This window comes from Leptinotarsa decemlineata, unplaced genomic scaffold, assembly GCF_025532065.1.
Source record: "Leptinotarsa decemlineata unplaced genomic scaffold, Ldec_3_MD MMD2_tig00026307_RagTag_RagTag, whole genome shotgun sequence".
In the NCBI taxonomy this organism is placed as follows: domain Eukaryota; kingdom Metazoa; phylum Arthropoda; class Insecta; order Coleoptera; family Chrysomelidae; genus Leptinotarsa; species Leptinotarsa decemlineata.
The window spans coordinates 15,855,018-15,867,669 of NW_027412681.1; the positions used below are offsets into that span (position 1 = coordinate 15,855,018).

Here is a 12,652-nt window from a genome sequence, read left to right on the forward strand (position 1 = left end):
GCCCACTAAAACTTGAATTATCCAGATCTGAGTTTAATTGCTGCGAAATAAAATTTGTGCTTTAATCCAAATAATGACTTGGTCAGATTATTGGCAGGCGTTTTGCTTGTACTGACAGTTATAAGCTGAATTTCCTCCTCCTCTATTTTGTTTCTAAGAGAGTATCAATGCTCTTAGATTTTGGATGATGAAAATTAATTGTTCGTAAAGCTATGGCACTTTGGTTGTCGTAGCCTCTGTAGTGGACAGTGCAACTCAGTGGTAGTTTTATGATATTGCTCATGATAGATTTAATACATACGTCACATATCGTCGTTTATATAAATCATATCCCCAGTCATCATCACTGAACCAGAAGATCTACTCCGTCTCTTGAAAAATATTGACTTTGCTGTTGATGTTGCTCTTAATAAAAGTTTGAACAAGAAAAGATCACAGTAAAAGAGATACCACAACACTAATGAGTTCGACTATTTCTCTTACATTTGCACATTATGTATTCGAAAATAATTGAAATTGATAATAGAGTATTATTTTTGGACACACATTTGATTGGTATAAAAGAAAAATAGATATTATAATTTTGATTCATAAAACCCTCGAGTTCAAGAAAACATATTCTATCTAATATACCCCACAACTTGGTAGTAATATTGATTTAATATGGGGTAAAAAACTGAATAAAAAAAGTGGTTGTTCCCTCTTATCAGGCTAGAATTTGGTTCAGCTAAAAAATGCATAGAGTTTAAATGTTGCTTAACATGAAGCTAATGATTTTTTCATTTTCTCTTCAAAATGTTAAACGTTTTTGGTCAGTTCAGATGAGAAATGTTATTTCTTTTAAACCCTGTATTCGATGATTTTTTTAGTGGATATCCGAGTTGGTTCTATTGGAGAGTATGTAGGTCAATCATCCTGCGAGCTTTAACATTTTAATATGTGAACCTTTTTGGTGTGAACTATCTACAAAATTATCAATAATTCACAGTAACCTCCTTGTCGTTTATTATAAGGAGGTTTCATAACACAATCTCACATAACTGTTTTCATATATCTTGAACGGAAGTCTTGGAGAACTTCATATCTGTATGAAGTGAATAGAACCAATCTGTAGATCATCTCGATGAGTTACTGCATACATTGTGAAAAAGCATAGAGGGTGTTTCAAATTCTATCCTCACTATTGGGATCTCGAAAACTATGAGAGATACGAAGATGGTTAAACTGGGGCAAAGTTGCGCATTTACCTGACTAACAATATGCCGTTGAGAAAGTTCTGAAATTCCGAGTATATCCGGAGATATCCGGAAAAAACAGAAATTTCGATTACTGATATAGGTATGATAATGTCGTTTACATTGATTATGAATTGATTATGTTATTAAACAATTTGGAACAATACCTTTTACTGTTTTGCCATTTTCAATTTTAGGAACCTCTGGGACAGACGACACACCATTATTAGATTTGGTCATCCCTTCTACTTCAACCTCATCCCCACCCTACCACCGACCAGAGAAATGGAGATACTGGTGGATCACTGCCTCAACCAGAGAGTGGAGCTTATATTGGGTTGCGACTTAAACTCTCACCACTTGAGCTGGTGCAGCAAGGATATCAACGCCCGAGGTAAGTCCCTATATGAATATAGAATCAAGAAAGATCTAACAGTCTTGAACAGAGGCACGGATCCGATATTTATTAACGCCTGTAGACAAACATTAATATATATCACGCCAACGACAGCCAAAATATCAAACAAAATCCAGGACTGGCAAGTCTCGGACCATATTTCTATGTCAGACCACCGCTGGTTGACCTATACGGTAAGCCAGGATTTCCGGACAACTGTAAAAACCCCGTGACTCGAAGAGGACGGATATAGCTCTCGACAATCGACTCTTAAAAGCAGCTCTGCGGGACACAGAGGTCGTGACTCCTGGCAGAAATGAAGAACTGGAAAGGTACACGGTATCTATTTGGAAGTTCAAAAAAGTCTGCAGACAAAAACAAAGAGAAGCCTGGAGGGCCTACTGTGAAGCAGTCGAATACTTTCCACTAACTTCTAGGCTACAGAAGGCACTCTCGAATGACCACCATAAGAGTATCGGCATCCTGACGAGGGAAAATGGCGACAAAGCCGCCAACCTCCAGGAGAGTGCTGAGATTCTTATGGAAACTCACTTCCCAGGTTCTGTCTTTTCTGGAACGACGAACTGGACGGAAGTACCAACAGCACCCTCACAATACGACTGGCAATCTGCTAGTGCAGTAATTGACAAGTACAAGGTAAGATGGGCCATATCGGGCTTTTTCCCCTTCAAATCACCAGGACCTGACGGTATAAGACCAGTCCTACTTCAATGGGGACTGAATATTCTTATGCCGCACCTAGTTGGAATATTCAGAGCCTCTCTAGTTCTGAGGTATATTCCCAGTAAGTGGAGAGGAGTACGAGTAGTATTTATACCCAAACCAGGTTGGATGGACTACACCTTACCAAAAGCATCCCGACAAATTAGTCTCACATCGTTCTTCTTAAAAACTATGGAGAGGCTATGTGAGCGGTACATAAGAGATTAAGTACTAGTTCACAACCCACTTCATCCAAATCAGCATGCATATACTCCGGGAAGGTCTACTGATTCGGCCCTTCACCATGTGATTGGCAGAATCGAGAGATCATTGGACAACAAAGAATCCACCCTGGGTATATTCATAGATATCGAGGGAGCGTTTGATAAAACAACCTATCCAATAATTACCCAGCAACTACACTCCAGGAAAGTACCCCTGGTAGTAGGAGAATAGATACTCAAGATGCTCTCTAGTAGAGCAATAAGTATCAATGTAGAAGACATCACATTGAGAAGACTGGTCATGAGTGGATGTCCACAGGGAGGGTTCTTATCACCCCTTCTCTGGAACATAGTTCTGGATACTCTGAATAATCACCTCAACAATAATGGATTGTACACAATTGCATATGCAGATGACATAGTTATCTTGCATACCGGCAAATTTGTGAACACACTGTGCGATAGAGCATAAAGTGGGCTCAAATTAATAGAAACATCGTCGATCAATCCCAAGAAAACTGAGATGGTCCTGTTCACCAGGAAAAGAAGTTTATCGGGCTTAAAACCTCCCGAAATCTTCAAAAGCAAACTAAACTTCTCTGAGGAGGTGAAATAGCTTGGTACTATCCTCGACAGGAAGCTAATATGGAACTATCACCTACAGAGTAGAGCAAAGAGAGCATATGTGACTTACTAGCAATGTCGGCGGACAGTGGGACGTGCATGGAGTCTTTCACCCCGTGTGGTCTCCTGAATCTACACTGCAATAATAAGACCTATGTTAACGTACGGAGTCATTGCATGGGAACCGAAAGTTCTACAAGCAACGGCCATTCAAAAATTATATCAAATACAGCGACAGGCTTGTTCAAACATCACAGGAGCCATGAGAACAACACCAACCGCGGCAATGGAATTAATTAATTACCTATATGTTAAAGAGGTTGCGTTAATGGCCATGTTACGATTGCGCATGGCTGGTGTGAACCTCGAAGTAGGAATGGGTCAATTGAGGCTGATCCTATGGCGAGAAGCGCTTACTGTGCAACCTCTGCTGCAGGCAACCAGTGATGCAATTTAACCCAGGTTTGTGTTCAATAAAACCTATAAAATACAAATAAAACAGAACACAGAGTCAGATGCTACAAATGCAATACGCATATATATGTACAGACGGCTCAAAAACCGAAGAAGGCTCAGGATGTGGAGTATACTCCAGATCACTAAGCCTAAGGATTGAGTGGAAATGGGAAAAAATATCAGCGCGGTCCAAACAGAACTGGCTGGTATCTCATTCGCCACAAAAGAAATAACCAGGAAAGGAGTTTCTGGCAACAACATAACAATTTGCACTGACAGCAGACAAGTCCTATTAGCCTTGAACAGACAACGTGTTACCTCAGGTCTAGAACTAGAGTGCCACCAAGATTTAGCCAAAGCCTCGGTAGATAATAACATTATCTTGAGGTGGGTTAAAGGGCACGACAGGAGTAAAAGTAATTGCATTGCCGACTCTTTAGCCAAGGAAGCGGCCGGACTAAGAATTTTAGGACCCAGTGGCACCTACGGCCTGATGACTTCGACAATTGCGGAACCAGCCGAATGTTACACCCATGCTCAATCCCTAAAGAGATAGAATGGAATCAAAGGATGAAATCTTGCCAAGATCACCCTGGGCGACCCTGGGAAGCTGGCGCCGAAGAAATATCTGGCGATGACCGGGAAACATCTACGCTTAACAGTAGAATTTCTGACTGGCCACTGTCAATTAAGGAAACACATCCATAATATGGGGCTAGTGGATACACTTTTATGCAGGATATTTGAACAGGAAGATGAGACTGTCAGGCATGTGCTATGCGAGTGCCCGGAGTGTGTTCGGCGAGTCTTGGCCTACACCTGCCGATATAAAGGAGATGTCTCCCAGTGACCTGTCCACCTTCCTGGAAAGAACAGGATGGACGATGACCTAGGAGAACAACTCCTCTGGAGGATGTACAATGGGTAACATATTGCTTAAGTGCTGTGGGCTTAAACTCACCCTCCCTACTCTACAAAAACAGGTATGATAATGTCGTTTATATTGATTATCGTATTAAACAATATTGAACAATACCTTTTACTGGTTTGCCATTTTCAATTTTAGGAAACTCAGGGACAGACGACACACCATTATTATATTTGGTCATCCCTCCTACTTCAACGTTATCCCCAAAATTTTGTTTTTTGTTATTTCACATGAGTACTTATTTGCAACACATTATATTACATCCATCAACATTATAGAAAAAAATTATTCAAGACAAGAGAGAAACAAAATGAAACAAAAAGAAAATACACATTTGAAACTGCGGTGAACATTTTTCTAAATGGTCAACGGCCGGATTTTTTGCTCGGGCTGGCCGGACGACGATAGCCACACATGTGTGGTCCGCATGTTTCAAGGGTTAAGTTCTTGAAGAGCCGATGAAATCGCCGTACGGAATAAGTAACTTACGACAAAATATTCTATAATAATATCTTTAAATTTCGTTTTTATATGAGCGCACGCCTTTGGTAAAAGGACGAAATCGGCTCCGCACTTCGTTTCGAGGTCACCCAGAACTTTGTGAATTTATGAATGAAAGTAGTGGGAGTTGACTTACTGGTTGATTATTTTTACTGTGATGAAACATTTTCAACCACTTTCAAACAAACACGTAATGAGTTCTTTTAGAAAACGAAGCCAGTCGCGTAAAAAAATGGAATGGGCCGAAAGAGTCAGGACCCAAGAAAAGTAACACCCTATAGAAACTTCAATACTCATCTTTATAGCCGTTTCATGAGCATTGATAACTTGTGTGTTAAGGTCGAACTTGATAGCTTAAGGAATATACGAGAGTATATTAAAATTCAAGGAAATGTTAAAGTTTAACGCCCTGTTCAGGGCCGTCGCCATGGGGGGAGCCTCTCATCCTGCTTTTTCGATTTGGGAAAAAGTTGGGAAAAGTTGAGAAATTTCGGGCCATGAAGATAGATACAAAAAATAGTAAAAAATGAATAAAAATTAAAAAAATAAAAATGAGAGAAAAGAATTGGAGAGGTAATAAGGCAAGAGAAAGAACCAGGAGAAGGTTGGGATTTCCCAACATGCATAACTTGAAGAGAATTCTGAGTTGTTTGAAATCTTCAAAAAAGTTTCATTACTCCCAAGTAAGAAAACAGTCCTGAATAGTCACAAATTTTGAAGTGACAATTTTTCCGACTTGGAAAAGTTGGGAAATTTCGGGCCGTGAAGATAGAAAAAATAATAGTAGAAAACAATGAGCACAATATTATTTAAGTGTTGTTTCCTTTCATTTGTATTGAATATTCCTAGACATGGAGGATTTGGTGGAAGACCAAGGACCTTGGTCCAAAGTAGAATAATTCCCATTATTATTTTTATAATCACCAAAATTTATTTTTGTTTGTGCATACCCTAACAGGCATAAGTATTCAGCCAATCTTTGGATGGCTAAGTAAGAAAATTAATATATTATAACTAATTCCTCGGCTTTCATTTCTCCGTTGAAAATTTTGCTGGTGGAGTTGGGAAAATTTGGATTCCCTCACCCCCCGGTTTTTCTTTTCGCTACGGCCCTAGCCCTGTTGTATCATAAACGAAGCCTTTTAGGATATTGATTGGGTTTTTTCTCAAAATCATCCGCAGATCCATCCCCTAAATTTTTACATGACATGACAGGATACCCCGTATACTAATCAGATATTTTCTTGAAAAGTCGTATCTATTGGAAAGATGGATACGACATTCTATACATTTCTCAAATAAAACTCAATAGGTACCTCATCAAAATTTGTGTATTCAAGGCTATTGTCAATTCTTTGTATTTGTCTTTTTCAAATACATGAACTAGCAACAGTGCAGAATTCGCTTAACTCACAACTGGAACACCCTGGTAACCGAACAAAAATGTGAAGGTTAAAATTGAGACTGGAGAATAACAGAAGTTCATAATGTGTCTATTGCAGCGGTGCTGAATATTAATTGCATCAAGTTACTCGAAGAGGTTGGTGTTGAATCAACATGATGAAAATACTGTTAATATGTGGACTTTTCTTCGCAGGTGAGCTGATTTCTATTTATCTATTCGTCAAACATTTTATTTCTACTTTTGCGGCTAAACAGTGCTGACAAATCTGAAATAAAATACATCTATTAAGATTTTTATTTTTAATGAAATTGAAACTCGGATATTCCCATATCTCAAAAATTTCAAAGAACACGCTAGTTTTGTTTCGAGGAGCTCCGCAATGTGGATGTGATTTGGCTTGAAATTCCATTACCTCATTGCGGGCAACAGCTACCCCTTTCAGAGGCATAGGGGGTCGAGTAATGCAACATTGGAAAAGTCAATTGTTCCTCTATTACCTTTTGTAATATGTTTTGAATTGATTATTGAGTAATTTATTTTAAACTTTTTATGTAAGAAAAAGGTTGCTTTCACGGAACAGATTTATTTCATTGAGTAAACCTAATAGCAAACAACGATTGAAAAAAAATACCGAATAATAACTCGCCAATCGCCCTACAATAATTTATCTGATTTTCTGAAGCGTCCTTTACGCTGTTTGTTCAAAAAATATGATGAATTTTGATTTTCAAAGAAGTCCCTCTAAGATATAATACACTTATGCCAGCGTTGTCTGAGGCATGATTATGGTGTTGTTTTGTGGCAAAAAATTACAAACAAGCAATGAAGAATGAGCAGGTGCATTTTCGTGATGCAAAAGCCGTAAATTGTTTTTCCACAATACCAGACGTTTTCTTCGTATTGCTTTTCGCAAGCGGTGCATAATTTCAAAATAATACTCATTAATGAACGTACGACCATGTTGCATGATGCATTAAGTCACGGTAATCGAAAAAAACAGTGAGCAAACCCTTGTCCGAACTTGGCGGACTTTTTTTGGTCTTGGCTCCCCTGGGCTTTTACATTGAGACGATTGGACTTTCAATATCATAACCATATTCCCATGATTTGTCACCAGTTATGACCCTTTTAAGCAAATCTGGATCGCCTTTGACGTTATTCAACAATTCCTGAGTGATTTTTTTTATAAAATTTCAGAAATTTTGTCCATCCTGTCCTTTCCAGGACAGGATGGACAGATAATTCCGGGCACTCGCATAGGACATGCCTGACAGTCTCATTTTCCTGTTCACACATTCTGCATAAAGGTGTATCCACTAGCCCCATATTATGGAGGTGTTTCCTTAATTGACAGTGGCCAGTCAGAAATTCTACTGTTAAGCGTAGATTTTTCCTGGTCATCGCCAGATATTTCTTCGGTGCCAGCTTCCCAGGGTCGCCCAGTGTGATCTTGACAATAGTGCATCCTTTGATTTCATCCCATCTCTTTAGGGATTGAGCATGGGTCTAACGTTTGACTAGTTCCGCAATTGTCGAAGTCATCAGGCCGTAGGTGCCACTGAGTCCTAAAATTCTTAGTCCAGCCGCTTCCTTGGCTAAAGAGGCGGCATTGCGATTACCTTCACTCCTGATGTGCCCTTTAACCCACCTCAGGATAATGTTATTATCTACCGAGGCTTTGGCTAAATCTTGGTGACACTCTAGTACTAGACCTGAAGTAACCCGTTATCTGTTCAAGGCTACTAGGGCTTGTCTGCTGTCAGTGCAAATTGTTATGTTTTTGTCAGAAATTCCTTTCCTAGTTATTTTTTTTTGTGGCGATTCATCGGTGTGCCCTCACCTCTCTCGATGCGGTGAAGGCTGTGACGTAACGCATCGCTCTAGTCTCGCTATCGATGGTGACACGCAGGCGGCCGAGGACTGTGTTAATGTCTGCCCTCTACGAGAGCGCAACGACCACTGCCTGTTCGTATCGACATCGCATTCAGTTGGGAGGTGGGCTTGGCTGTGACGTCAGGCATCTCTAGTGGGTAGCAACTAGCAATGTGAACCTTTCACGATTTCATGGTGGGGGTGACTCGCACTGTTTAATATAAAAGAAATGCCTGGCACACTATGAAATCAGTAGACGAATATATCTGCAGCAGTTAGCAATTGGTAGAGTGTTATTCAGTTCGTAATAGAAGGAAGACGGTGACTGTATTTGTCTGTTGGAAATTGTTTATATTTTCATACATATTTTCATCATGTCCGTTTCAAAAGTAGACTTGAATAAAATTAATAATTTGATTGTACAGGAGGTTGAAATACTAGAGCAAAAAGCCTTATCATCATTGCCAATTGATGAAGTTTACATAATTAAAAATATGTCAACTTATTCTACACGATTTGGTAAATCAATTTTATTAACTTTGGAAGATGTAAGCAATGATAAATTATTTAAAACATGGCTACCAGAACGTATTTCGTTGCAATTCAGTGATGACGATATAACTTGTATCAACTCATCGGGTGATAAATATACGATGACGTATTTAGGACAGAGCCCACAAAGTTTTGCTGGTATGAAAATGTGAACTCTAGTCAAATTCAATATGATTGAATAATAATAGTAATTATAGTGAATTTCTTTTTGTTTTAATAATATTCATATATTAGATGATAATTATAAGGAAATATAAACATTACTAACTTAGTTGAATACACTCACTTTGTAACTACAAGTAAAATGGGAATGTGAGTATTATATCATGGAAACAAGTTAGAGGTTGCTTATTGTTTTTTTATTCGATTTCATTTCCACCATTCAAAGATGTGGATACAGTATGCAAGTCAAGATTGGATCGATGTTGTAGATCTCAAATCATGGGTTCTACATTTGTCGTCTAAATTCAAGGTGTTGGGTGATGGAGCCGAACATGCAAGCTTTAATGATATGAGTGTATGCTATGATGAAAAACAAATTGAATTATGTCTTCGTGATGAATTTTTGGATAATGAATTGGAACTGTGGCAACTTTGTGAGGTTATGATTGAACTGAACCTGAGAAAATTCCTGTATAGCCTCCAACCATACTTGCCAGAATGGATTATTCATCACTTTGAATTGAATGATGAAAATCGAGAGGAAATTGAAGATGGTCGCGAAAATGATGACTATGAAGAAGAAGTTATTTTAGATAGTCTGTATGTTTCTGTAAATCATAAATAATGTTAAATGAAAAACTTTGTATTATTTTCATGTTTTATTTATTTAAATCCCATTATATACAATAGAAAATGATTACGAAACAATGAAATAGTATCAATAATTTAAAGAGTGTCAATATCTGCTGTGAACTGAACCACCTAATGCATTGTATGTTAAAACTCTATCATGCAAAATTAATGGATATACTTTAGTGTTGTCTGGAAACTTGGTCTTCCTCGTCTCAAACTCAATCTTTATATCAATAGCTGATGATTTTGTTCCATTCGGTTGATGGGAACAATCGATGACGAATAGTGGATTCTCTCTAAATTGTCCAATGTCCATCAGAGGTTCACTCATATCTTTATCATAATAACTTCGCTGGAAACTCTCAAAAGCATAATAAGCAGGAGCATCAAGTTTTTTATCGAAATTCAAACTCCAACACTCATATGGATAAACTTCAGAATTCAAGTATACTCGAATACTATTGATATCAGCAGTTGTGAATTTTGTAATATCCTGTGTTCTATCTTCAGATGTGGTAGTACTTTGGAATGCGATGATGACAAAACGAGGAGTTTTCAGAGCGTTAGTTGTTTTGATGGCCCATATGTCGAAGAAGTCCCACGTAATGATGGTAGTTCATAGAGGTCCCACATACGATAAGACAACTTGATTTTGGCATTCAGACCGCTTTTGTTTATTCTACTCAAAAGTTGAGCTTGTGTTTATCATCTGATACAATATGTCTTATTTTCCATTCGATTTTATTTATTTCCAAATCAGCATCAACCTCACCTATATATGAGTTTTTGAATGATCGAGCGATAATCAAAATCAATTCCTGTTTAGCATTCAAGATACTTTTGTTGTAATCTTCAGCGAAACCCATCAAATATTTCAGTGGTAGTTTTCCACTAAAAACATGACTGTTTGTATCCAAGATATCTTGTTTCAATTGTGAAAGTCCCCAGCCATATGTCAATAATGTGTTAACATGTGATTGTCCAAATGATATCATGGTTTTCATTGTAGATGTTATCCCAGGTTTTCTAACAACAGCCACTTGTTCACCACCCATATCGTAACGAATTTCATCAAAGAGAAATGCAATTGCATTATTCGAGAGATAGCATGTTTTCGCTACATCTTTGGGGGTGAATTTACCTTCTATGTAAATGAAGCTCTCGGCAATATCTAGTATAACATCTTGATTATTGATTGCAATTCTAATTTCATCCGAATTCCTGAATAGCGGTGATCCGTAAGGCTTATATGTGTGCTCTTGTAAACTTATGACAGAATGATCGAGCACTGGTTCATCGAATATATTCAACTTTTCACTCTTTGTTTCGAGCACCATTGTTATTTTCTCACTTTCAATCCAATCGATTTCAAAAATTTAAGATCACTCACAGACAGAGCGTTATGTGCTAACTGTTTAGCATACACTTGTGGAATGAGCTTCTTTTTATGCACACTTTTCTTTTGGTTTAGGATTGTTCAATACGATTTTGTCTATTGTAAATGAAACCTATAACAATAGTTATTCGATTTTCTTCAATTCCAAAATAATGAAAATCTCTTCTTCACTTCCAGAATCGATAAGGTTATTTTTTCATCCAAAATACGCACTGTAATGTTGTGAATCAATTGACGACCTTCTGGACTGATAGGCATATATATAATACTGTGTGGTTCTTTAGTAAGATTGTATCCAGGTTCAACATCAATATCGAATGAGAAAAGAATGTGGGATTCTTCACCATTTATATATGAACCAGATATTATATTGCAATCTAAGCGGATAAGTCTCATAGTTGTAATGTTTATTGGTGATGAGGATTCATGTATCTGATTTGGTGGAAATATGCCATGAGCGAACCCCATCATTTCTGCTATAGAATTTGGATGTGCAAGATCAATTTCATATTTGGATCGCATTTCACATTCGAATGTATTATTATTAGCGTGTAGATAGAAAATATCATCTGCAACGATATCAATTGGTTTTTTATCATAAAACAATCTGAACATGATATGTTTCTGTATGACGGTATTGATCTCTTCTATTTCATAAACATCACATGGAATTTCAATTGTAAACTTTTGGGGTATCGATGAGTTGTCATTACTGATTCTAAAGCTCACTAAATTATAAACTTCAGTTATATTATTGATTGTATTGCATCCATAGAATCCCAAAAGTCCTAATCCATAACGGCTGTTCCTATCCAATACAACTGGTGGAAAAAAATCCGCACTCAAGACCCTTGTCCCGACAGCTTGTAGCTCGAACTTTCGTGACATGACTGATGAATATTTTGAAACACATTTCAGTTTATTGTTGTGCACAGCAACAGCACATTTGAGACAATTTACACTTTTTCGAAGGTGTTGCATTGTGATAAATATCATTTTTATTGATACCGATATTCACATCCTGTATATTACAAATACAACACATCGGGGTGGTGTTCATAACAATATCTATGTTTCATTATATCGATGTCATCTTGTAGATGTTTGGGTAACTTTTCCCAAACATATGCAATCTCATGTGCAACACATGCAAGTATCTCTTCCTTGGGCATATTTGCAAGTACCACTTTATCCATTTTTTTCAAGGTACCATATTTTGAAAACATTCTAAGTGAAAACCCCATTTCCTTGATAGCCTCTCGATCCAGTTTTGGTGTTGTATCCATTTTTATTTGGAAAATTATTCAGAGAGAAACTGTAAGCACAGAGAACTGTATTGAATTTCTGTTGATGATCATAGTTATATTTGATTTTTACATTCGAACATTTTCGAAAGAATCGAGTCAATTCCAATGGTGGGGGTAGATCTCAAAAACTATCGAAATATGCGACTTCTTTCCCGCATTTTTTATATGCCACCCAATGTGTTCCTGGTTCACTTATTCCATCCAAATTAACAATAGCTGTCTCGTTTTGTCTTGGAC

At 37.6% G+C, this 12,652-nt stretch overlaps 1 protein-coding gene across 1 annotated transcript in view; it reads left to right on the forward strand.

The window, feature by feature from the left end:
- The first annotated feature begins 6,527 nt into the window (after positions 1–6,527).
- Positions 6,528–12,652, forward strand: part of LOC111507211 (uncharacterized) — a 46,161-nt gene continuing 40,036 nt past the window's right edge. The window contains exon 1 of the mRNA XM_074181180.1: positions 6,528–6,685. Within this exon, the coding sequence (XP_074037281.1) occupies positions 6,646–6,685 (40 nt within the window). The 5' untranslated portion in view covers positions 6,528–6,645. The remainder of the gene's footprint in view (positions 6,686–12,652) is intronic.